The following is a 27,705-nucleotide window of genomic DNA, read 5'->3' on the forward strand; positions in this document are numbered from 1 at the left end:
TCCCTTCAATTTGACTAAACTTTGGAAAGGATTCTTCATAACTACAGGTTCCTGACCCTCCTTTTCTTAGAGCATTTGCTTTAGAAAACTTGCAATTGTAAATTCTTTCTCTGTACCTTTGAGATATAAATCTTCTACAACCCAGGACTATCTTTCTCCAGGACCTGGAGCCATCCCGTTGAAATGTAATCATGTAGAAAGATAGTACTTCTACCCCTAGTCTCTTTGTAAAGGTGGGAGCCTAACTTTAATAAATTCTAATTAGCAAACAGACTGATGTCCCCTCTAATGTCCCTCATTACTTTTCCACTAGATCAAGGCAACACTTCAAACCCCTCCCACCTTTTGTTTTGGAGGCACTGAGTTCAAATTTTCCCTTACATCCCAGTAACCTTGACCTCTATGGCAACAGTCCTAAATAAAGTCTTCCTGGTCTGTTTAAATTATCTGGTGCAATTTTCCAAAGACACCTTCTTCTATAGTTAGAATTTTGTCCTTGATCAAAAGCCACTGGAGCCACAGTGGAGTAATATCATTACTGAGTGGTCATTTAACATAACTCTCAAATATAATAAGAATTGTTACCCAATGGTTGATGGCAACTAGGTCTATTTTATTAAGATAACTGTAACTTAAAATTAAAATACAAATATCACTCATACTCCAGCATGTCTAAACATCTTCGCCTATCCTGAATAGCAGGGCTGGATCCCACCCATGCAAAGACCTGCCTGTCTCTTTCCAGCATCTTCATCAGACTATCTCTTCCTTGTATCACTAAAGATATGTTCCTTCCTATTTTTACCTCTCAAGTTGCCACCCTGTCCTAGAAGTCACTTGACTCCACTCCAGCTTATGTTTTATTTGCACCAGACAGCCTTCCTTGCTTATTCCAACCCTTATTGTCTTTCCTCTTCTACCTCTAGGACTCTTGTGTTCTGCACCACAAAATTTGGCAATTAAACATTTGCTACATTGACTGCCCATTCCTTGAATCTGGGACCATGTTTGTGCCATCTCTGTACCTGCATCAATGCATATGAAGAATGAGCTTGTGGTAAGTTGATAACACTGGGATCCAACTAATATCCATGATAATTTTTTTTTATTTTTTTTATTTTTATTTTTTTATTTATTTATTTTTTTAATATCCATGATAATTATAATAGCATGGAATCTAACATGCATTGAATATCTTACTTCATATTTTTTTAACCTTTCAACAAGTCTATGACACAGGTACTTTTTTATTATATCCATTTTTCAGGGTAAATAACTTGCCCCGAATCACACAGTAAAAGTTGATAAAACTAGAATGTAAATCTAGGCAGTCAGATTCCATAGTCCTTATTCATAGCTACTACTTTATACTTAAGGATTTTGTAATATTTTAAACACTGGATACTATCAAACAAACATATCTGATTTTGTTTTAGAGGTACATTGTGCCTTTATAAAAAAAATCACACTTGACTACACTCTTTTTTAAAAATGCTTTATTGAACATAACTTACAATTCAACCATTTAAAATGTACAATTCAGTGATTTTTAATATATTGACAGATAAGTACAAGTCACCCCAATTGACAACATTTTTATCACCTCAAAAAGAAAACTTGTGCCTATTCACTATCACTCCCTTATCACTCAATCCAGCTCAGCTCTAAGAAATGATGAATCTTTGTCTCTACTAATTTGCTTCTTCTAGAAATTACATATACATGGATTCACATAATATGTGGCCTTCTGTGACTAGCCTCTTTCACTTAGCATAACGATTTCAAGGTTCATTTATGTCATGGCACATATCAGTACTTCATATTTGCTGAATAGTATTCTCCTGTATGAATATATCACATTTAAAAATCCATTTATTGATGAATATTTGGACTGTTTCCACATAATGGCTATTACACTGCCTTTTCTGTATAAGTCTTTACACTGTCTTTTCTGTATAAGTTTTTGTATAGACATATGTTTCCATCTTTCTTGTGTATACATCTAGGGGTGGAATTGCTGGGCCCTATGGTTACTCTATGTTTAACAACTTGAAGAACTGCCAATGTATTCTCTCAGATGACTATACCATTTTACATTCTCACATTCAGTGCGTGAGCCTTCCAATTTCTCCACATCCTCACCAACACATGTTATCTTTGGATTATAGCCATTCTAGTGGGTGTGACATAGTATTGTTATGGTTTCAATTTGCATTTCCTGATGTCTAAGTTTGCAAAATATATTTTCCTTTGCTTATTGAGTGATCATTTGTACATCTTCTGTGGAAAAATGTCTATTCAGATCCTTTACCCATTTTTAAAATGGGGTTATTGGTCTTTATATTGAATTATTAGAGTCTATACATTCTAGGATACAAGTTCTCTATGAGATATATGATTTGCTAATATTTTCTCATATTCTGAGGTTTGTCTTTTCACTTAGTTAACAGTGTTCTGTGAAGCATCAAAAGGTTTTGATTGATAGTTTAATTAATTAATTAATTTTTGCTTATGTTCTAGTGTCATATTTAACAATCAATGCCAAATTCAAGGTCATGAAGGTATATCCCTGTTTCCATCTAATAGTTTATAATTTTAGTCCTCATATTTAGGTCTTTGATCTATTTTGTGTGAATTTTGTTTTTGATATGCAGAAAAGGTCCAATTTCAGTCATTTGTAGGTGGCTATCCTGTCATCCCAGCATTGTTTGCTGAAAAAGCTATTATTTCCCTACTGAATTGTCTTGGTACCCTTCGTAAATCAGTTAATTTTAGTCTCTGGAATCTCTATTCTAGTTCATGGATCTATACATCTATCTTACACCAGCACTGTACTTTCGTGGTTACTGTTGCTTTGTAGTAAGTTTCCAAAATGGGAAATATGAATATTCTCACTTTGTTCTCTGTTTTCAAGTCTGCTTTGGCTCTTCTGGGTCCCTTAAAATTCCCTGAGTTTCTGGATCATCATTTATGCAAAAGAGGTCTTTCAGGTTTTGAATGAGATTGCATGGATCCTGTTCACTGCTTTGAGAAATGTTCTTCTCTCAACAGTTGAATTTCCTAATCCATGAAAATGGCATATTTTTCCACTTACTTAGATCTTTCATTTCTTTCAAGATTTTTTTCAGAATATAGTTTTTGAGTGTGAATTTTATACTTACTTTGTTAAGCTTATTCCTATGTATTATATTCCTCTTGATACTACTGTAAATGGAATTTTCTTAACTTCACTTTCAGATTGTTAACTGGAACTATATAGGAAAAGACCCGATTTTTATATATTGATATTTTATCCTTCAATCTTGCTATGCTTATTTATTAGTTTTAATAGATTTTTAGTGAATTCATTTGGATTTTTTACATATAAGATTATGTTATCTGCAAATAGAAATCATTTTAATTCTTCCTTTCCAATCTGGATATTTTTTCTTTTTCTTGACTAATTGCTATAATGACAACTGCCAGTACAACGTTGAATAGAAGCGGCAAAAGCAGACATCCTTGCCCTAGTTCTCATTTTAGGGGGAATGCATTAAGCTATGTTAGGGATGAGTTTTTCATATTTTCCCTTCATAAAGTTAATAAGTCAACTTCTATTCCTAGTTTGTTAAGTGTTTTTATTCTGAAAATGTGTTAGACATTGCCAAATGCTTTTTTCTGCATCAACTGACAGGACAACATGATTTCTACATTTGCTTCTATTGACATGGTAAGTTATTTGATTTTTTAATATTAAGCCAACCTTGCATTCCTGAAATATTACTTCCTCAGGGTTTATAATTTTCTTCCTATTCCTGTTCTTATGATACATAATAATTCACGTCAAATGATTGTTCTGTTTCAAAGTTACTTCAAAATAAAATTTTAAAAGTTGACTATCTTTCCTTTCTTGAAATGTTTGATAAACAAATTATGAATATCTGTATATGGGGTGTTATATGACAATTTCCCTGAATTAAATATAAATGTGCTAAAATGAGTAATTCTTAAAAATAGTCAAGGAAAGATGAATTGAGTTGCATAAAGTACATGTATTTGAATTACATTTACATATATTAATACATATAAAAATACTAGAAAATGAAGATAATTCAACACACTTCAGTATTAAGGTTATGTATGAAGATGAAGGGAGAATAGAAGAAATAGGCTGAAGTACACAATGGGCTTAACTAGGTTTCAAATTTTCTTTTTAAAAATATGTGAAGCAAAAATTAAAAACTTAATATTTAATAAATTTGAATGGGACTATTGGCATTTTTAAAATTTCTTCTAGTCATTTGTATACCTATTTCATAATAGTAAAGAGGAAGGGAAACTGACCTGAATTTTACATGACACACTTCAGAAGTATGTAAATATAGGAATAAGATATCTAACCTCATGAAAAGAAATATTTATTTCTCAATTAACTGCTGAAATTTTTTACTAGTGATAGTTATAATACTCACCATTTGATGCTGTAAAATCAATAGCCACTGTGAAATTGATTTGCGTTCTAGAATATAAGTAAATAAGAATCATTAATAACTAATCTCATAGAAAAATGTTTGTTTTCCATTTGTGTTATCAAATTTTTTAACATCATTTAGTTTCCTAAATGTTACTATTCCTATGTATAGGAATAATATATGGATGATAGCAGGGAAATTACAGTACCCACTGGATAGCATCAGGATAGGCAGTTTTAAAAGGTAAAAACTGAGCAAAATACTTTTATAACCATACAACTCTAAAATAAGAAATAAAGTGTCAGGAATAAAAATAGCTCCTTTTGGTAACAATAACTAAGTTAGGGATTCATAAGAAAGAAGTCAAACTGCAAATAATGATTTGCCAGTCACCAACACCAGCATTTACTATCAATTTGCTTTTAAAACCGTTCTGTAGTCATTGTTGAATCATTATACCCTTAAAAATATGACACAGCAAAAATCATCTCTAATAATATCTTTCTTAAACTAATTCTTTTCACAACCCTGAACACACAGGATTTTCTTCTGCATTCTTCTGAAATTAAGTATTTCAGATAAAGGTCTACCCCTCAGTACTCACAGTATTCCTGGATGCGTGAATTTATAGACATAGATAAATATTTATATAGATGATGTTGATTATATATAATATAAACTTTCATTTATATTAATGGAATAGGTTAGTTCCTGCTTTTTTTTTCCTGATAAAAACCAAAGAGGTGGCATTTATATTAAAAAAACCTCACTTTTGTATACACCTAAATACTCTTTGCATATGTAACTCCACCTCTTACCAATGAAGGCAAAAAAAAAAAACACGAATAAGCAACAATGGTAGGATTACTGGGATCACCTACAATCATATATAATTTAAAAAATAATTTTAAAAGTAAATCATTTGAAAACATGGTACTATAAATCATCTTATTTTTAGAAACAAATTACTTTGAGCATATTGCACAACTTATTTAACACTTCGAAGTTTGCTATTTAACACTTCGAACTGCTATTTAAACTGTCACTAATGGGCACTGAGGGGGACACTTGACAGGATGAGCACTGGGTGTTATTCTGTATGTTGGTAAATTGAACACCAATAAAAAATTAATTTATTAAAAAAATAAAAAAAATAAACTATCACTAATGATGATGATGATGATAACGGGTACTACAGTATAGGATCCCTTGTAGTTCTCTTAGTATAAATTATAGTGACATTTCCTTGTTTTTCTAAAAATTCAGCTTCAAAATCCCTAATACTATTCAGGTATTGAAACAAATTCACACATTTTTTCCCTAAGGAATGAACAACCTTTTGTGCTTTACATTTAATAAAAACTAATATAGAGTCTCTTTATAGTTATAGGTAATTTTTTTCTCAGTAGAAATTAGGTTTATAGGCTAAGAATATAGGCTAATTTGGAGCATAACACTAACAAGTATGAACCAAAAGGAGTAAAAAATTTTAGAAAATGAATATAGTGAGACTTTTGGGAGGACACTTTGAGATAATGAATCCCTTTGAAGAATTGAAAAGAAGAGCCACCATCAGTATATTGCTTCGTAATTCTGCTGCCGGGGAAAGAAGTTATTGTAATAAAGGGTATTACAGGTATATCAGAAAGGGTAAAGCTTTTAAGTCTGAAAGAACAGGGTTTGAATTCCAGCAAACCAGTTGCTGACGTTAGCCAAGTTTCAAAATTCTCAGAGGTAAGTGCCCGGCACATAATAATAGCAAGACCTGACAGACAAATTAAATGAAATATTATATCTTTCTCTATATATTTATTTGTAATACATTTTACAAATATTATATATCATAAGCATATAAAATGTTTTTACTTAGTGTATATCAATTAACTTTATAATGATTTTTTTAAAAAATACTATGATTCTCCTTTTACAGGCAAGGAAATCTATGCTCACAAAGCTTAATAACTTTGACACCAGTGATAAATGCCAGTATTGAAATCTGAATTCACATCTACCCTCAAATACCATATTCATAAACTCCATACTACTCTATTTCTATAATTAAATATTTATAAACTGCTTGACTATAATAACATAATAAAAGAGAGTGATTATTATGTTACAAACATAAAAATGATACTATACAAATATCCTTCATGGTAAGAATGCCAGGGTACATTCTTGTGGTTGGGCAAATTAGCCCTTCTATCAAGTATGTTGTTCAATATGCAAATCACAAAATTATCAGTACAAATGCCTTTTCATGTTATTTTTTTCCCAAATGATACCTCTTCAGAAATGAACAATAACTCTGAGCTTCAAGAACATATGTTTTAGCTAATTATAGAGGTCAGTTTAGGTGTTGAGTCTTTGGTTTAATCTCCCTTAGGCTGCAGGGATAGATACCTTGTCTTGATTCAATTGTCTCTTGGAATAGTGTCTGCACAATGCTTTGACAATGTTGGAACCTCACTGTATTTGTTGGGTGAATGAATGCATTCATGTTATGATGGTTTCTACTATGTCTCCAGGATGGTCCAAGATGTGTAGCATAACTACCAACTTCTTAGAAGCATTAGTTGCAGAGAAAAAGTTTTGATAATCGGAGATACAATGGTCCTTTCAAAGCCAAAATTGTGCCTAGCAAAACTGTAAGGAAAAGCATGGCTACCAATTAAAGAACTATATTGTACATAAGAATTCTAAAAAAGGAGATATTTATTATTAAACTGCTTTACTGAAACCTCTAGCTAACAAAATGTCTAGCTAGCTAAATAAACTAAATTACAAAACCAAGCAGATTAGGTACCCAAAAAAAGTCTTAAAAAAAAAGAAAATGTTTAAAAAGGAAAGAAAGAAGGAAGAAAAGAAAGAAGAAAAAAGAGTGAGGGGAGCCTCTTATTACACTATTTGGGTCTTCCATTTAAAAACTGTAATTCAACATTTTTTGAGCATCTTGATTGCCAAGCACTGTGTTAAGAAAATAGGAGCAAACCAAAAACAATGCTGATCTCCTAGAGCTTATGATTCCAGCTTTCTACCATTAAAAGCAATGGCAAAAATAGCACAGCGGTTATCATTGAATTCATAATCAATAGCATAACCTAAAACTCAACTGTGCGTTTACTGTGGATTTCAGCTTATTCATTCCCACGGTTCCCGAGTTCCCATTCATATTATAATGTATACTTGCCATACCAGGAGTCACATGCTATGCTATTTTGAAAGTATTAATGAACAAAGGTTTTTCTGAGAAAGAAAGCGTGCACGTGTCTTCGCGGACAAGTGGAGGCAGGAGTGGATGGGGCAGAGCAGAATATTAAGCAGCCTCGATGCTCTGCACAGAGCCCCACATGGGGCTTGATCTCACAACCCTGAAACCATGACCTGAGCAGAAGTCAAGAGTTGATGCTTCACCGACTGAGCCATCCTGGCACCCCACTAATAAAAATTTTAAAGAAAGTTGCTAACAATGCTATGATTTTAGGCTATGAGACAGATTTCTTGTGGACTTTGATAAATGATGTATCATAAAAGTAAACCAAACAAAACATCTTCATTGGTAATCCTGTTACCCTTTCTCATTCTTTAATATTGCATGAAGCCTAATGTTAGAGGGAAAAAAATTAATCACGCATCAAAGTAAAAAATCTGAATTCACACAAGATGACTCCTGGCAAAATGTTCATAAAATGATCACATATAAATCCTTGAAATATTTTGCTCAGAAAGCGTTACTTTAGCTGTCATTTTGCATTTTAGAAGCCGACAAGAAGGAGCAGAATTTCAAGAAATCTAGACAGGAGTATTACATTCCAGAGCATAAAAAAGGCATGCCTGCCAAATTTCATGAGTTAGTAGTAACATCTCATGAGACTTCCCAATGCATATATCCTAGTATTGCTAAAAGCATACTTGGAAAATGTCCTTATTTTTCTCTGCCACCTTTACAAAAGCTGTAAATGACAAATCAGATGTCAAGATGGAAGATTTAACTAGCACAGCAAAGATCCATAAAAAACGAGTATCTATATGTATGTCAAAGAAAACCACACATATGCCAGCAGCACCTGCGCACATGCACACACACACACAGTAATACCCTCTTATACAACTTTTCTGTGGCTGTCATTACGAATTAATTATTGAGAACAACTTTGATGGGGGTGTGCAGAAGGACTGTTTTACTTTCTTCCTTATTTCAAATTCTGTTCAGCTGCACAAACTGAACATTATCAATATGAAAGAAGAACTGTCACCATCCTTCTTTATTTTTTTTTAAGATTTTATTTATTTATTCCTGAGAGACACAGAGGGAGAGAGAGGCAGAGACACAGGCAGAGGGAGAAGCAGGCTCCATGCAGGAATCCCGATGTGGGACCTGATCCCGGGTCTCCAGAATCCCGCCCTGGGCTGAAGGCGGCGCTAAACCGCTGAGCCATCCGGGCTGCCCCACCATCCTTCTTTAAATTAATCTTGACAAACTCAGGTTCAGATCCACCAGCTGCTGAAATTTAGAACTTTTAAATAAAACTGAGATGCCCACTTGGCTCTAAGATTCCTCTTATTCTTGCCACTCCAGTACCAAGACTATGCTTCTGCCTTGATATACTGACATGCACTCTCATTCTGACTTCAGTTCTGGAATCTACTCTGCATCCCTGGTTTACCCACTCCAGGCACCACCATCCTGCCAATCATTTCTACCCCTAGCTCACCATGGGCTAAATCTTAAATTGTTTCCTTTTTTCTTAAAGGTAGTTCGATTACCTAAATGACAACAAAGACAATTGCCTGATTCCAAATTTTGCTGCATCTTAAAAATTCCTTCTTCCCATGCCCAGAAACTACTCACAGGATTAAGTGCCCACAGCAAGTTAGATCTAGAATGATGGCAAACTTTGAAATACACAAATGCAAATTCAAATATAAACACTTCCACTTACTTGCCACATGATCTTGGAAAAGCTATTGAAGCACCCTGCAGCTCATTTATAATAAGTAAATCATAATAAAACCTTCTCTGGATTGTTTTGAGGACAAGTACCTGTCCTTTAGTATGTAGTCAATAAGCAGTTGTTACGCTTCCTTGTTATCACCATTATCTATGCTAGCTTTTTGGGATCTGAGTTAGCATACTTCTTTGAAAACTGGAGTTTGCAGGGCTTATCAAATTTCTGGACCTACCAGAGTTTCAGGTTATTTCTGAGAACCTGACCCTCCCTTGTCAGATTTCCTTTCCTACCAGCTATTAAGGTCTTAACCTGCCCAACCCAAAACCGCAGTATGAATGATCTAACCTTGTTAGGAGGTATTATCTGGGTACTTCGTCCAACTAAATCTCTTGGTATGAAGTAACTGTAAGCTTTGACTCCTGCCGTCAATTTTCTTTTCTATCCTTCCAAACAGTCTGGATTTCTGATAGCTCAGTGAAATGTCAAAAGAATAAAAAGCAATGAGACAAATGATGTGGTTCTTAAACTATTTACACTAATACTGGTCCTTACTAAATCTAGTTTTCATCAATTACCAAACCTTTGTGTTTTCATTGGACTTTGACGCTTGATTTCAATTGGTTTTTGTTTTTGTTTTTAACACAGTGTTCCAAAGTACAACTTCACAAGGTCTTGCAGTTCAAGAGCTTCTTCTCAACAAAGATATGCAAGATGGCCAACCTGTTTTCAACTCTTTAGGAAATATCTTATAGGTGACCTAATCAAAATAAATAAATGAAACATCACCCTAAGCAAAAAAAATGCAAGCACTCTCCACAATTTAAAGTGAGGTAGACATTGAAGAGGTGATCATCCCTAGTAGAAAGACTACGAACTTTTGAATCATAGATTGGAGCTTGAAACCCAGAATCACAACTAGCTAGCTACTTGTGAGTCCTCGGCAAAATTGCCTAATCTCTAAGCCCCAGTTTTCTCAAATGATAAAGAGGTAATAAGTATGCTGAAGAAGTCCTCTAATTAATAAAAATAAATCCCTGAAGAACCTGCTAATAACAAATATTCTATGTGCTCGAGGACAAATCTCCTGAGCAATCCATGTCATCCTCTCCTGGTTCATACTAATCGTTTCCTCTGTTGGGTCAGCAGAGACAGTTCTCTCTTAACATTAACACATATTTCTTTTTCACTAATCCTTCCCATAGTGTTGGTCAGTGACCTATTAAGGATGAGGTAATAAACTCCCAACCAGTATAGGTAGTAGAAGTGCGTTGTCTCTAGATAACTTAAAAACAATAATGCAATCTTCCAATCTTCAGTCTACATTTTACTGTAAACACAAACCAGCAATTCTAAGCAATAGAAGTGATAAAACTTTCCGGCTCTACCACAACCTGTCCACCAGAGAGAAACTATTCTAAAGATAGCGCGGCTGGAAATGCACCCTCTGATCATAAAACATAACTAAGAAACCGCCTGATACAAAACATCTTGTCAATATTTGGGCTAAATGAGTGCTAGTTCTGATCATGAAGCATACATGCAGTTTTCTCGGACTTTGAAATAAATGTCTCTGAAGAAAATAATCTGAAAAATAACATAAACTGTCAGTGAAACCACACTTAACTGGACCTGTCTGGCCTTTTCAAGCATGCATTTAAACATGTATAAAAATGAAAATCATGCATTAACCAAAACAAATTTTCTGAGTCTTAATATTTGTAAAAGTTTCTTTTCTAAATCTTAGTTTAGATGAGTTTAGTTTACATATGATAATACTCGATGTGAATGTATTTATAGAAGGCAGAATGGTTTTGTTTTTATTAGATTTACCCCTATTTGGCGCTGCAGGGTTTAGCTCTCCACTGATTTGATGAATGCAAAACACTTGGGTGCCACAACAAGAAACACTATAAAATATCCTAACTTGTATATTCAGTTTTCAAAAAGAAATTGGATTAGGAAAAAAAAAAAAAACTCAAAAACCTTGCAGTATTGCATGTTCTGGCAAGATGTGCTCCCTCAGGCCACCTATCCAAAATAATGCCACCAACTTTATAAAACTAAGGCAAATATTTTACAATATCATTGCACTCGCTTCAAGTATTTTTAAGGTAAGAGATCCTTAGGAGATTGCTGATAACAGGACTTACTGATATTCAATTCACCCTTAAAATAAGCGGTATCAAAAAGCCCATTTCAGCCTTTAAAATTAGCTTATAATAGGGAGGTAAATCTTTTTTATTTTCTCCTCTAAGACTTCTTACTTCTTTTAAGTGGAATATAAACCTTTTATCTACAATTTCAGACAAATTTTAGAATCAGAATCAAGAGTTTGGGTTGACATTGGAATGGAAGGAATGTTTTGGTATTCCTCCAAAGAGAAGTGAACTACAAAAAATTACTGTTACTGATAAATTTTGTAAATTTGAATATATCTTTTTTCTCTCCACATCTCTGATAACTAGGACAATTACCACCAACAATATTATGAAGATCAAATACGATAAGACACATTGGAACTTTAAACAAATTCAAATTATTGAGAAAAATAGTAGTTAGCATTTACTGAGGGTTAACTCTCTGCCATTTAATCCACATAGCTACTCCATGATATACACTATTCTTTGTATTCCTATTTAATGTAAATGGAAACAGGTTATGCTAAAAAGAGGCGGATCTAGGATTTGAACTACGCAGTTCATATCAGAACCCAAATTCTTGGTCATGACTATGCACTGCCTCAGTTATCAGCAACCACATCTTTGCAATTGACTTGATTTTGGCCAAATACTTAACTATTAATTTCCCAGAACTTGTCCACTGAGCATCTAACCTATTACCCTCTTTCATGGTCTGGTAAGATGTGAGGGAAACAAGCAGTTCCATGCTTCTAATCTTGATCTTGTCTTTTCCTCCAAGTCACTACAAACCCAGTTATGAGTTAAATGGAGATAATTTCTGGCAGAGGAAACCTTGTTCATCTGTTTTATTTGATGATTGTGGTATGCGTTGTGGAAAGAGGAAGGTCACAAATGATAAAGTCAAGGAAACAGACAGGTTTATAATCTAGTTCACTGAATTGGCATACTCCATTTAAAAATCCTATTTGTTTATAATGTTTCATTAAACTTAGAGATTTGGGGGAAAAGGTAGGAAAGTCAGGTTTAAAATGGCTTTCTCTTTTTTTAAAAAAAAGATTTTATTTATAATATTTTATTTATTTATTTATTCATGAGAGATGCAGAGAGAGAGAGGCAGAGACACAGGCAGAGGGAGAAGCAGGCTCCCTGCAAGAAGCCCAACGCAGGACTCTATCCCGGGACTACAGGATCACACCCTGGGCTGCCACTGAGCCACTCAGGGATCCCTTAAAATAGTTTTCTCATCCATCTGGATTTATTTAGTGTACTTGGTGTTCAGCTGTCCAAAAATATCTTAAAATTGCCAGTCTCTTTGAGAAAACAAGTCACAAACGGACAAATTAAAATGACACCAAAAAACTAGCAGCCACTTAATATAAGTGGTGGGGACTTTTGCAGCTCATTGGAATCAGCTGGATGAAAGTTTGAGCTTTCTTCAAAGGAAGGAAAAGACAGTTAATAGTTCTGTAAGTTTCTAATATATTCAATAGTCTGATAAAAATAATGGACTAGGGTTCCATGTTGACATAAAATTCTGGTAACTTAGAGGGACTCAGTATGCAGAATTTGTGATCTGTTTCCCCCTTCATCTGCCAGTCAAAGAGATATATAAAACTATAAATATTTATTCTTGATCATGTTAGTTGTGGAGTGAAGTTTTATGAGGATTTAAGATACACAGAGGACTTAGCCAAAATGGTATTTATGATTCTGTGCTGAGATACTTATAGTGTAAGCCATTGGAAATATAGAAATATGTATTTTATAAATATTTAGAAGTCAATAAGCCCATTTTACAGATATTAGTAATCATAATCATGATCATCTAAAGCAGAATCTTAGATTTCAGAACAGTATGACTTTATATGAATCTACACTATCCTTATTACTAGTTATCAGGTACTCAATGCCATAGATTAAAGATTACTGAATAAATATCTTTAGTTCCCAATTATATCAGACTTTTAATATTCAAAATTATTTCTTAAGAAGCCAACAGAAATATTACAAAAAAAAGAAGCAAACAAATACATGACCCTGGGATAAATATACAAGAGTGTAATTTTTATAAAAAATGGCCCTAGGGTCAACAATCCAAAAGAGACAACCAGTTTTTACTATCTACAGAGAGCTGTAGATAGCTCTTTTGTAAAAAAAAAAAAAAAAAAAAAAAAAAAAAAAAAAAGATAGCTCTTTTGTAGATATCATTCTTCTATTTAGAAAATAAAACTCTTTCTGACCTGAAGTTATAAAATATATCTTATGCTCCAGGAAAAGCCCCATCCTGCTTAACCAAAAAAAGTCCTAAAAATTAGATTTTTGTTTCAAAGAATATTTGCATAAAAATTGGCTGATTTAGAATGCATCTGTCTCATCTGCTCACGGTATACCTGAATTGTAAGCCAGATAATTGCAGCTAAACAGAGTGTTTGAGGAACTGAGACTGTGAATGAAAAGTAACAAGCTAACAATATGGTTTCACAAACAATCAGGGTTATATTTTCATGTAAATATCTACATCAATAACAACTAAAATAATGGAAACCTAGAATACCCAATACTAAAAATTAGGTCTACAACGTTCCTTCAAACGAGAAGATATTAAAGGACTTTGAAAACAATTCTGTGTAGTATTTAAATGTGTTCATTCCTAACTCTGCGTAATTTCTACTTGGATTCATGAGAAAACAAAGAACATTTTTATAATTTTCTATTGAATTTTTTTTGTGTGAGACGAAACAAGAAGATAGGTGAAATTTTAAAGGGCGATTTAAGGATTGCTTTCTAAGAGTTTCAACATAAGCAGTTAGTCCTACATATGCCGTATCAGTCATCTGTTTGTCTTCTTTCCCTTTTCTCATGCTCCTCATACAACTGAGGGTTAGGGCAATGTTCTCCAAATTAGTGCAGAGCACAAAATGAATGCAGGAAAATCTCAACTATTTTGGAAAGCCCAGAGTACCGATTTTTATTCATATTTTATATGATGATTGTTTGACCTTTTTTTTTTTAAGATCTCTACCTTTGTTGGCTAGGGTTCAGCATGATCATAAGTTAACAGTAGTTTCTCCTAGATTAGAAAGGATACAGTAGGGGCACCTGGGTGGTTCAGTCACTTGAGCGTCTGCCTTTGGCTCAGGTGATGATCTCAGGGTCTGGGACGGAGCCCCACATGGGGCTCCCTGCTCAGCGGGGAGTCTGCTTCCCTGTCTCCCTCTGCCCTTCTCTCTACTCATGCTGTCTCTTGTCCTTGCTTACTTCTCTCTCAAATAACTAAATAAAATCTTTTAAAAAAAAGAGCATGGTGAATAGGTTCCTGAACTGATGCCACCCAAATTAGCAGCAGTGATGCTAACCCAAGTTAGCAATAATAACAATCCACAAACGCTGGTCACAAATACTGATATCTTAGTATTTTAGGTTAAAAGTGAGTAGTTACTCCAATATATTACAGAAACAAAATGGAATTGAACACTTTGTTCCAATCACTTTTGAAATAACATACTTTTTCGGAAATATGGTAGAGCAACTCTTCAAAAACCTACCCTTGATAAACCCACAAATCTTCAAATGTACTAATAAGACCTCCATAATACTACTTTGAGATGTTTGGTTGATTGCAGCCCTAAATGTCAGGTTATTTCATTGTTCTTCAGTGTAATCATAGGATAAAAGGCAAGACCAGATGGCTAAATTAAGAAGAGTCTCATTAGATGTGTGTTGAAGAGGAGTTCTATCAAAGACTGAAATGTGAATACTGGAGTTTAGCTGAAGTGTTGACTACACTTAAAAGATGTAGCTGCCAGCTATCTTTCTATCTTGTATCCTCAGTTAAAAATACTCAATTCTTTTAGGTGGAACCAGGGGAAGAAGGAGCAGAAGAAAAGCAAAAAAAAAAAAAAAAAAGTTTCTGAAACCTAGGTTTCCAAAGACATAAGCTTTTTTACAAAAGACACCGTAGTGGCTAACGAACAGAGGTTTCACAGATAAAAACTGACAATGGCATATATATCATCTATGAAGTTAGCAAAGATAAAAAAGGAGTTCCACTATTTACTAAGGTAAAGATACAGTAAACTTTCATATACAAATGAAAGTGTTAGGAGTGTAAATTATCACTACTCTTTCAGCAACACAACTTAGAAATCTCTAACAAATTATAAAATACACATACCATTTTATCCAACAACACTATTTCTAGGAAATGACCCCTTACACATGCTTAATGTCATGCATAAAAAGTATGCACCAGGGTTTTACCATTGAGCCTGATTTATAATAACAAAATAAAATAGATACAACTAAAGCGTATATCACACAAAAAATTTTAAACCGAATTATGTACTTTCATACGATGGAAGACCATTAAAATAAGGTAGATATGTAAGTACTGATGTGGAAATATATATACACAATATATTTAATGAACAAAATATACATTATAGAACATTGTATACAGTGTTATACCAATGTTACAAAAAATAATTATGCATTCTGCAATAAACAAATATGTAACTATGTTATCTCTAGAAGGTATGATTACAGAGGATCTAGCTTCATACTAAATTATGTTCATTCACTTTGCCTAACTTTTCGTTTTACTATTTCACATTTTATGTTTATAATGTGAAACACAAATAAAGATTTTTATGATTAAAATGTGAGAGACAGGGCGTCTGGGTAGCTCAGTGATTGAGCGTCTACCTTTGGCTCAGGTTGTGATCCGGGAGGTCCTGGGATTGAGTTTCGCATCAGGCTCCTCAGAAGGAGCCTGCTTCTCCCTCTGCCTAGGTCTCTACCTCTTGCTCATGAATAAATAAATAGAACTTTAAAAAGTGTGGGAGATATAACACTTCTTTCCTAGAAACATGAATATAAAACACAAATAAAGTAAAAGTATTTTATTATTTTTGAAAAAAAGTAACAATGAAGAATATCAAATATAACTAAAGTGTTTAATAATTTTCAGAATTTTTTTAAATTTTAAGAGATAAGAATTCTGATTGATGTTGTTCAAAAAAGTCAGTAGCCATTTACTGAAACTATAGATAATTGTCATTTATTACAATTAATCCTAATTTGAAATGAGTGCAGCTCATTATATTCTACTTTGCTATTATTCAGAAATTTTGTGCGATTACATATCTGCTTTTTATATGATTTTCCATCATTGTAGTACATTTATCTACTTGGAGGTTGAGATTTAGCAAGGGCAGAAAGCTCAAAATGTTACAATGTCTAAGCAGGTAGGAAAAATTTGACAAAATCTATCAGGAAAAATAAAAATAATGTACTGAAATATTTTGATTAGATGTTTGTAGCTACACTTTCACCTGGTTTTCATATTTGTGTTCTCCTTTCAAACTGTTATAATTTGTTATTTTTACACAACTAGGGATTTTTAAGAAAGATAGGAACATGAATCTCTACTCTTCCTTTCTTATAATCAGAACCCATCAGGTATTCTATGAAGTAAATATCCTGATCAATCTCCATAATCAATTAATTCAATGTTTCTAGAGGGCCTCCTTGATTCACTCTCAACTCTGGTCAAACAACATGACCCCGACCGACAGACCAAAACTCTTTTTGCCCTTGCCACCACTGCTAAAAGGTTAGCCAAATCCTTCTCACAAGTTAAAACATTCAGCTCAACTCAATAAAACCTGTTTTTTTTCTTTTTTTTGCAAAAAGCCTAGACATTTCAAAAAGGAATGTCTGAAATATGAAAGATGGCTCCAAAAGCATCCATAAATCTCAGACACAATTCCCTTAACAGATTAGGGATGCTTTGAGAACAAAAAGGGGATTTTACCCATTCTCCGAGCAAACATTGCAAAAGAAATTTCTATAAAAATTCAAAATGAGGATGATTTCACTCTTATAGACACTGCAATAACTTATTCAGTCCTCAACCCCTTTCTGTTTTCCAATCTCCTGCCTTGGAGTAGAAAGGCATTTACCATCTAATGGTAATCAGTCACAAAAAAGAAAAAGGAAAAGAAATGTTTTTAGATTTGTCTTCTCAACCTTCAGAATTCCTAATTCTACCTATCTGTCCAATTCTACTCCAATCAGCCCACTGCCCTCCCATTCCTAAATATACTCTCTGATCAATTACAGGCAACTTCCTCTACCAATAGAAGACATATGATTTCAATTTCCCCAAGAACTGTTCAAATTGATCCACCAAAGCCCTTAACCAGTATTAAGCAGTATCCTTCAAGCCCTATGGCCATTAAAGGAATAACTCTTATTATTCAAGATTTAAAAAAAAAAAAGATTTTACCAACTGAAGATTGATCATCCCCACTACAAGACCTTGCAATACCCTCATCATGCCAAATAAAAAGCCCATACAGAGGACTGCATTTTGGTCAAGAACATAGGGCAATCAACACTATATTCATACCCGATCACCCTACATCTTGACAGTACATCCTCCTTTCTAATATGCCCACTGAAACAACTACTTTTTCTGTCATTGACTGATACAGTGCCTTTTGCAGCATTTCCTTTGGCCCCCAAAGTCAATACCTTTTGCTTTTACAAAGAACAATCACAAAGACACTTGAATAGCCGTACCGAAGGGATATACCAAAAACTCTATTTCTCTCAAACCCTCCATGGTGACCTGAAAGATTTCAATTTCCCTGGGAAATCTATACTATTACAATATATAAGCAATCTTTACGGGGTGTCTGAGTGGCTCAGTCAGTTAAGCGTCTGCCTTCAGTTCAGGTCATAATCCCAGGGCCCTCGGATCGAGCCCTGCATTGGGCTCCCTGTTCAGTGGGGAGTCTGCTTCTCCCTCTCCCTCTGTCTGGTGCTCTGCCTACTTGTGCTCTCTCTCTCTCTCTCTCTCTCTGTCAAATTAATAAATAAAATCTTAATTTTTTTTATATTTCCCCACCCTAAAGGCATCTCACATTGACACTAAACATCGTCTTCAACAATTAGCCAATAAATGACACGACAGAAAGATAAATTTCAATTCTGTTCTGCCTCTGTCAAATTCCTAGGCCACCTTTTAACATCAGATGGGCTAAAAATAGAACCAGACAGAATGACTACCACCACCCTCTTCCCTCAATCCTAGACTAAATGACAATAATGAGTTTCCTGGGCCTTACTGGATCCTGTCACCTTTGGATTACCAATTATTCCCTCATACCTCAACCCTTAAACCTCCCTAACTGGAACCATTCCAGACCCTATTCCAAGGCTTCAAAGAGACCCAAGAAGGTTTTTTCTTTAAAAAAAAAAAAAAAGTTTGTCTCTTTTCCAACTCTAGGACACCCTCATTACCAATTGCCCTTCTTCCTTTTTGCTCGTGAACTTTCCAGTAGCACTTTGGGAGTCCTGACCCAAATCCTGATCAATTGTTGGCATATGGAGGCCAAGAATGCTCTGCAGGATATTATAATCTTCAACTAGACCCTGTGGCCAAAGGTTTTCCTCCCTGGCTCCATGCCCTAACAGCCGCCTTTACACTCCTTACTGCCACCAAAAAAATAGTACTAGACTCTCCCCTATAGGTATTCGTTCCATATACAGTTAAAACTCTCTTAGATTCCCACCACACAGAACATCCTTCTGCCAGTCCACCTATCCTTTCTAGCCATTTCACTCTCTTGTTGTCCTCCTCTCAAATTGCTGTCATACTTTTCTTACCCCTCAAAGATTCAACTAACACAACTGCAGCCTTGTCACTGATTCATTATTTACCCCAATTAAACCTTCATAACCCCCCCCCACCAAGTCCCCATTTTACTTGGTTTATCGATGGATGTTACATAAAAATGAACAAGGAAAATAGAGTGCAGGACACTCTATAGGATCCACTGAAAAAATTTTCAAAGCAGGCTCCTTTCCCTAGGCTCGTTAGGCCCAATAAGCTGAATTACATTCTCTAACAAGTGTATGCTAATTGTTAATAAATAAAGCTCTCACTGTCTATAGATAGCATATATGCTTCTGAGGTTGCCCAGGATTTTGGTATGCTCTGGAAACAGGGTTTCGAATATTCTCTGACAGTCCATAAAAACAAAACTTCTATATTAAAACTACTTGACACCTTCTCTTTCCCCTCAGCTTAGCTATTATAAAAATTCAAGCTCATCCCAAATTTGATATCCCTGAAGCCAAGGGCAATCATGCTGACCAGGCTGCCAAAAATGTGGCACTTCAAACCTCCAACTCACAAACATCTCCCTATATGACTTTCATTCCCTTAACCCTGTTACTTAAAACAAAACAAAACACACACACACACACACACACACACACACACACACACACAAACCCTCAAAACACCACTGAAGGGGGAAATGGATGAAACAAGGTTCCTAGAAGGATTTCTCCAAGACAACGTTTGGGTGGGACCAAATAACAAACCTGTGCTACCAAAAAGAGCCCAGGAACTCTTTTTAAATGTATCTATGACACGACCCCTTGGAGCACAAATAAAATGGTCCAATGGACACACAGTTCTATTAAATGCCATCTCCAACTGTTGCCCAACAAATATTTTGTGCAATCCTACAAAACCATATTGCACTGCCTTAGGTCAATTTCCTCTTCCCAACAGGCCTTCTGACATCTGGCAAATTGATTTCATCCAGCTTCCTCCATTTACCAAATAGAAATGTGTATTGATAATGATCTGTATGTTTTTTCACTGGGTCAAGACATTTCCTTGCAGGCAAGCCAACTGCTAAAACAGTGGTCAAAAACTTATTAGAAAAAAATCACCCCAGTTGGAATATTCTCAAAAGCTACACAGTAACCAAGGAATCCATTTTACTGTTTAAATTGTCCAAGAGATCTGCAAAATCTAATCCATCTTTTAACATTTTCATTGCACCTATCATCCTTAATCCTCAAGATTAGTTGAACACACTAATGGCATAATCCAAACTCAACTAAGTGATCTGGTCATAGGCATGTTGGCCCCTTGGGGAAGATTTGCTTATCATAAAGCCACGCTGTGTAATCCAACAAACATTCTAGAGGAATTATCCCACAATACTGCTTCAGCCCTACAAAACTTACAATTATCCTTAGACTCTCTTGCTTCAGTAGTCCTAGGCAATCAAACAGCACTGGCCTACTGGCTGGATGAATAAGAGGGTGTCTGTATTCTTGCTAATATCTCTTACCGCACCTGGATAACTATATCCTCCAAAGTAGAATTAGAAATTAAAAAAAAAATTTTCACACAGGCCTCTTGGCTTCATCATATCAACAATCCCACCTTCAATGAAATTTGCAATTACATTAAAAGTTATCTACCATCATCCAATCTCTTTAGTTGGTCACCTGAGAAAACAGAAAACATCCTTCCATCTGGACTACAATACTGGATGATACTATTAACTTGGGGATTAAGCATCTGGTTGCCATATAAAATACCTTTTGCTTGTTTCAGAAGTGTCTCACTTTCTTCTCTTCTGCTTCCAAGCTAATGATGATGACTGAACCTTCTGTGTATACTGTTCCAACTCCATGTGCTTATGCCCCTTACAATGGATTGGATGGACCCCAAGAAGTACCCAAGCACTTGCACTTGGGCCACAAAGGACTCTACCATACAACTGATCATGGTAATCTTTTATACACCAATGATCAAAAAGAAGAAGTGAAGAGGAAAAGGGGCAAAGGAAAGTTAACAATTCTGAGTCCATCTCTCAACTGCCACCATTTTTGCATAGTTCAGAGAAGAATCACCACTTCCTGGAATCATGATAATCATCTTGAGGTTTAGACACCTGGAAAATTTTCTCCCAACCCACAATACTGAGCAAAAGAGGTCAAATAATCTCTGAGAAAACCACACCAACTGAAATTTCTTCCTCGCTGTGGTTTCAAGTTTTAAAAACACCACCTCCTCTCATCCTTTTTGGTCAAGCACAATGTGACTGAGTTGGGTTGTCCCTTATTTATAAACCGAAATAAAGATTTGTCTCCTATTTCCTCACTCATAGGCTCATTCCTGAAGTTTTCTTTAACAGCATTTTTCTGGACTTTAGTACCTTTCCCTTTAACTTTATTGAAACAGCCACCGTAGCTTCTGTGTCTCTGTAGCCAAGTGGCAGGTTGCAAGATGTCCATATATAGCATTGATTCTGCATTTAAGCAAATTATCATTTTGGGGTTTGTTTTTGTTTCCTTAACTAAGAGCAAAAGGATCAAGCTCCCTGTGTTTTGGTAAACTGTCTTTGTTCCTCTAGCCTCTTCATTCTTTTATCCCTTTCTTTTACTTCATGACATTCTACCAGTGAACTAGTATTGAAAAAAAAATTCTAGGGGCACCTGGGTGGCTCAATAGTTGAGCATCTCCCTTTGGCTCAGGGCGTGATCCTGGAGACCCGGGATCGAGTCCCATATCAGGCTCCCTGTGAGGAGCCTGCTTTTCCCTCTGCCTGTGTCTCTCCCTCTCTCTCTCTCTCTGTCTCTCATGAACAAATAAATAAAATCTTTAAAAAAAAAATCTTAAATCATAATTAGGAAAAGATTTACATGAGTGTTGTCTCTGGCTGCTATTTTTTGTCATGAAGTTACTAACCACATTCAAATTTACCTCTCACCATTTGTGTATATTCTAATACAGGTTATAGCACATAAATTAGAATATGTGGACATTTTAGACTGCATATTAATGAATGTTTTCAATCTCTGGGGATGCTTGGTTTTGAAAAGATAGGGGCAACTCAGTTAAAAATAGGAACAAAATTGAAAAAAATCCTTCCTATTTACTAGGGTATAGGAATCCACAATATATTACCAAGACAGGCTCTGTCTGGACTCTGGAAAATTTCAAGAATGGTTAAAACAACCAATTTTTTTCTGAAATGTATTCCTGCCCAGAAGCGTAAGGAGCAACAAAATGACTACTCACCATCCATTTCTGCATTATGATTTTACGACAAGATACATTCTTTAATATTCTGGAGCTCAAATATACATTTATAACAAGCCCTCAAGCTTTTCTTCTACTTCAAAAATAATGAAAAGTGCATATAAAAAGTCCCATATGTTAGGCAACTGAAAATATTCTCTGGAAGTACATATAATAGCTTTATCTGCAACTATTATTAACACAATAGAGTCTTTTCTCTTCGTCAAAGAAAAGTTGCAATTTTCCCCCAAAGTAATAGCTCATTGTGTTTAAGTTTATCTCCCTAAGTCTGTAACAAAAGTGCAAAAGTTCTGCCCTCAAAGTATAATAAAGTTGATAATTTCAGCTGCCTATTACTTAGTGGCAGCACTTGCTAGATACACTAAAAGAAATGTTTAAGCAATGAAACAATTTCAGACAATGACTTACCCTCCTTTAATATAATCAAGGAATGAAACTTCTGTTTCTACCAGAAAGGAGAGTAAAGTTACCTGAAAAAGAAAAGAAAAACAAGGCAAAATTACCTCTCAGTACTAACTGCAACTCCAAATGGACTTTAAGTATTAGAGATGAACTCATATTCATATTAGAGAGGAATATCACATTTTGAAAATCAATAACAATATAATTCTTTATTAAAATCTGCCAGGACTGACTGTTTTAACGTATAAAATTATTAAGAATGAAAGGAGCCAAAAAAATTAACTAACTCCTTCCTATGACCAGTTTATTTCCTTTGAAGAATAGCATAAAAATTGTCTACAAGGACATTGTGTTACTGCATGTTTTTGTCATCGTCCTGTAATGAGGCTCTCGAACATTTCAAATGTCTTGCAATATAGAAATCTTCAAAAGGAAATTTGAGGAGAACTTAGATATTCCTTCTCCTAAGAAAATTTAATCATACAATAAAATCTTCAGTATATTATAGAAGAAATGTCACCAGAGAAGAAAAGTAGAGTATGGGAAACACAATATTACAATGTAATATTGTAATAACATTGTGTGGTGACATCTGGTGACTGTACTTATGGTGGTGAACACAGAGGGACGTACAGGATTGTTAAATCAGTATGTTCTATACTCGAAACTATGACATTGTGATTAGCTACGCTCCAATAAAAAAAAAGCACATCTGAATTCTCCAAAAAAAAAAAAAAATAGGATGATTTTTCACAATTTTAAGATACTTTCATCTTTGCACCTTCCTGTATCGATTTATTTTTTATTTATTTTTTTAAGATTTTATTTATTATTCGTGAAAAACACAGAAAAAGAGGCAGAGACACAGGCAGAGGGAAAAGCAGGCTCCATGCAAGGAGCCTGTTGTGGGACTGGATCATGCCTTGGGCCAAAGGCAGGTGCTAAATCGCTGAACCACCCAGGGATCCCCCTCCTGTATTGATTTCGTCCCACTTCCAACAAGGTTGTAAATTTTAATGCCATATTAACAAGTACTTTCTCATGCCATGAGTTTTAACAGTTAAGTGTAGCCTGTAAAGAGTGTAGTATTTCTTACTAGCACTTAAACTTTTTCATACCTACTTGATTCTCTCTAGTGTGATTCCACTGAATGAAGATTTCATAACAAAACTTCAGCTTCCCTCAGAGGCCATACAATCCCGAGGACAACCTGCAGGAAGCTGGGTCACTACTTTTTATAAGGTATTCTCCATTACAACCATCCCCACAGCAAGTTCAGTTTTCTATTATGCACCTTTATATTAAAATCTTAAGTGAAAGAGCTTAGTCTTTAGTTCCAGTCTATATAATATTATACATTTTTTTATTCATTTATTTGACTCCTTGATGAATAACATAAAATCTGACTTACTGTTCCCGAATTAGTGTATTTTTTCTTTTTTCCTTTCTTTTTGGGATTCACCACCTTGAAAAGCAGATAAAACAATTATCATGTGTTAGTATTATACTGAAATTTTCACATTTTCACAGAATATGTAGTTCAAACTGCTGCTTTCACTTCAGATACATTTATACATTTACAAATGCCTTTAGTATGACTCCTGGACAGTCCTTCGGCCAAAACTTCTCTCCAAATTTATTACTGACCATTTTCTTTGTGTATATGCTCATCTTTTTTAAAAATGTTTTTTTTTTCAGTAATATTCTTCTCAATCACTTTATGCATTGATTACCCTAATCCATCTGTATCTTCTTGATGTGAGAAGAGACTTTTAACATTTAGGTCCTATATAATAATGACTGCTTTGAAGTAAACTGTGTAAATAGCTAAAGAAAAGTATGGTCAAGAAACATAACTTTTGTTATTAGGCTAAAAACACTAACATAAGCAAATCACCCAGATATGTGCATACATAAGAGGAGCTCTTTTACTCTATTGCTGTCAGGGATATTAATTTCCGCCAGATACCGAGGCTATGTAATAATTGGTAAAGGTCTGGTTTGTGGACCTAAGATTTAGCTTTTGGCCACTTATTCCATGAGGAAATATTATTGTACAAGAAATTGAAGAATACAGGGAACGTAAAGATGAGTAAGACCTGTCAATCTAATAGGATAAGCAAATCACATAAGTGCCTTAAAAGAAAATCCTTCAGCGCATCCCAATCCGAAATACACTAGGAAGCATTTTGACAGGCAAAGAAAGTTAAAAGAATTTATGATAAGTATTATTTAAACTTTATTAATTTAAACTAAGGCAACAATAAAAAGAGATAGACATAACATTCTAGAAAAAGGAAAAAGTAATTGGCCCAAGGTGGTTGGAGCAGAGGGCAAATACATATTATTGAAACAAACCTGAAGGCCCACAGGTACATGGAGCCAGCAGAAGACACTCCTGTCTCCATACCTAGAGACCCTGAAAGCTGTTTACAACCTTAGAGATCTCAAAGGGCCCTATTCTCTGCTCCAGCCCCCTCATAATCACAGTCCACCAATAGTCCCATGGGTCTAGGGCCCCAGTAGGAAACAATCCTGTCTGTAATCATTTAGATCCTGAAAGGGACCAATACTTAGTTCCAGCTCCTTCCAGGTATAGTTTATGAGAAATTTTGCTGCCACAAGGACCCACCAAGAGGCACTCATGTCTTACCTCAGGAGATCACAAAATACCCTTATATTCATTTATATGTATTTGGCCCTAGCCCCTCTGGCCTTGGTAAGGAAGCAGCCTAGCCCACCCAGAGGCCTAGTGGGAGACATGCCCATCTGTGCCTCCAGTGCCAGGTCTACAGACCAAAGTCTTGACCATGGTACCTGAAACAGCCATGTGATTCAGTGGCTGACCCTCTTAGGTATGTTGCAGAGCCAGTCCTGCCTACTTAAGGACCACCCAATGATCAGATGGGAGTCTTCCAAGGGAACTGGCAGGAGTCACACACATCTTTGCACTTAGTAATAGGTCATCTGACTAAGGACTTGTACACCCTGAAAAGAAATCCTGGTTCAGTGCCCCTCTACTAAATAAAGTACAGCCAGCCTCATTAACCCAGGGTCCAGACAAAATCCATGCCCACTTGAGCTTCTGCTAACAACCATCCCCAACCATGGATGCTACTACAGACCTACAGCTTCAAAAGCAGCTCAAATCTAGCATGACAGCAGTTTTGGAGATAATCCTGTCAGCTCAGGAACTGACAAGAGAAGGTCTTTATCTACCAAAACCAGTCTGTAAAGCTGTAGGGAGTTTATAAAAGCTCAAGTATATTGCAGGAGATCTAGAAACACAATGGTAGGCAGAGAAAACAGGCATCTATATAAGTACCACCTGTTTTATATTACTTTCATTGCCTGTTTAGAGCCTTAATATTCCTTCCTTGGAAGACCTAGATAGAAAAATTGATCCATTACTCCATCTTTGACCTTGCCTGAGAAGTTTGACCTTTAATATCTCATACTCTACTAAGTAGCTGTTATCAAGACACACTAAACATATATCATGTGTTTGTCTCCCATTAGATATGGAATTTTTTTGAGAGAGAGAGAGAGACCAAGACCAGAGCCTAACACAGGGCTCAACCTCACAACCCTGAGATCATGACCTGAGCTAAAATCAAGAGTCAGATGCTTAACCAACTGAGCCACTGAGGTGCCCCTAGACACTGAAATGTTTAATCACCTCTGTACCCCAACGGCCTTAACAGAGGATGTGTAATATAAAACGCTTGTAACAAATATTTTATTTATAGGTGAATGAATGAGTGAATGAATGGAATGCTATTGCTTTAACTTAGTAAGAAGATGGCAAAAGAAGGATAGCATTCCATTCCTAACTTAAAAGATGTCAATTTTAGTGTCAACCTGGTGGGGAAAGAGGTATCAACCTGGCAGGAAAAGAGTTACCTTTATTGGCTAGTACTGAGATATTCTCCTTTGTTATTCATGTTTGTAAAATAAAAGAATTATAGAGAATGTACAGGTAACTTAGCTCAAGTATTAACAATGCCAAAATATACCATGTGCTCAATACATGTGCCAGTTAACTGGCAAGGTAGGTTTAAGGCGGAAAGAACTTAAGAAAGATTATGCCTGCTTTAACAACTTGGATTTCTTTAATGACTGAATCATATTTTGATTAGCTTTAGTCTTCACCTAAATAACAGTAAAAGTGCTCAAACATACTAAGCAGACCACAGTTCATTTTATAACACCATACTGACATAATGAGCATGCATATTTTTCTCTTTTTATTAAAGAAGGTGTTGGGGAGGAGGTTGGTAGGAAGGCAAAACATAAAGGGTGAAGTTTATGGAAAAGTGAACTTGCGTCCATATTGAATTTTTTTTAAATAATCAAAAGTTTCATAGGCAAGAATTTTTAAATTTCTCAGATTGAGTTAAAAGACCATGGGATTGAAGAGAAATACTATCATTCAAGTCTCAGAAACAAGTCTGTTCGATAAATTTAAAGATTCTTACATATATTGGTAGTTGGTTAACTTTTGCCAATTACCCTTTGCAAAATCTATATTTTTAAAGCATAAATTTACTTATTCCAGAGGAAAATAATAATAAAATAAAATTCTTCTTACCTCATATACATTGAATTGCGATTGTCCTCTAGAAAGTTCCCTATAGCTTGTGGTAAATTCTCCAATGAAATCGTGACTAAATTTAAGGAGAAAAATATGTAGTATTAGCTTTCATACATTTGTCAACTATACTTTAAAGCTTTTTACAAAGTATAGTTTAATCATGGAAAAAATGCTTAATATTACTATGAATATAACTTAATAACTTATATTTTAAGAGATTCATACATAACGTCATTGTTCTTCA

The 27,705-nt window shown here is 35.0% G+C and overlaps 1 protein-coding gene across 1 annotated transcript in view; it reads right to left on the reverse strand.

Annotated features, from left to right (window-relative positions):
• CPNE8 (copine 8) overlaps positions 1-27,705 on the reverse strand; it is a 212,518-nt gene that overhangs the window by 36,747 nt on the left and 148,066 nt on the right. The window contains exons 11-14 of the mRNA XM_041736348.1: positions 27,459-27,534; positions 24,279-24,332; positions 22,874-22,935; positions 4,452-4,498 (exon numbers count right to left, since the gene is read on the reverse strand). Of these exons, the coding sequence (XP_041592282.1) occupies positions 4,452-4,498; positions 22,874-22,935; positions 24,279-24,332; positions 27,459-27,534 (239 nt within the window). The remainder of the gene's footprint in view (positions 1-4,451; positions 4,499-22,873; positions 22,936-24,278; positions 24,333-27,458; positions 27,535-27,705) is intronic.

The sequence above is a fragment of the Vulpes lagopus genome, chromosome 21 (assembly GCF_018345385.1).
Source record: "Vulpes lagopus strain Blue_001 chromosome 21, ASM1834538v1, whole genome shotgun sequence".
Taxonomy (NCBI): Eukaryota; Metazoa; Chordata; class Mammalia; order Carnivora; family Canidae; genus Vulpes; species Vulpes lagopus.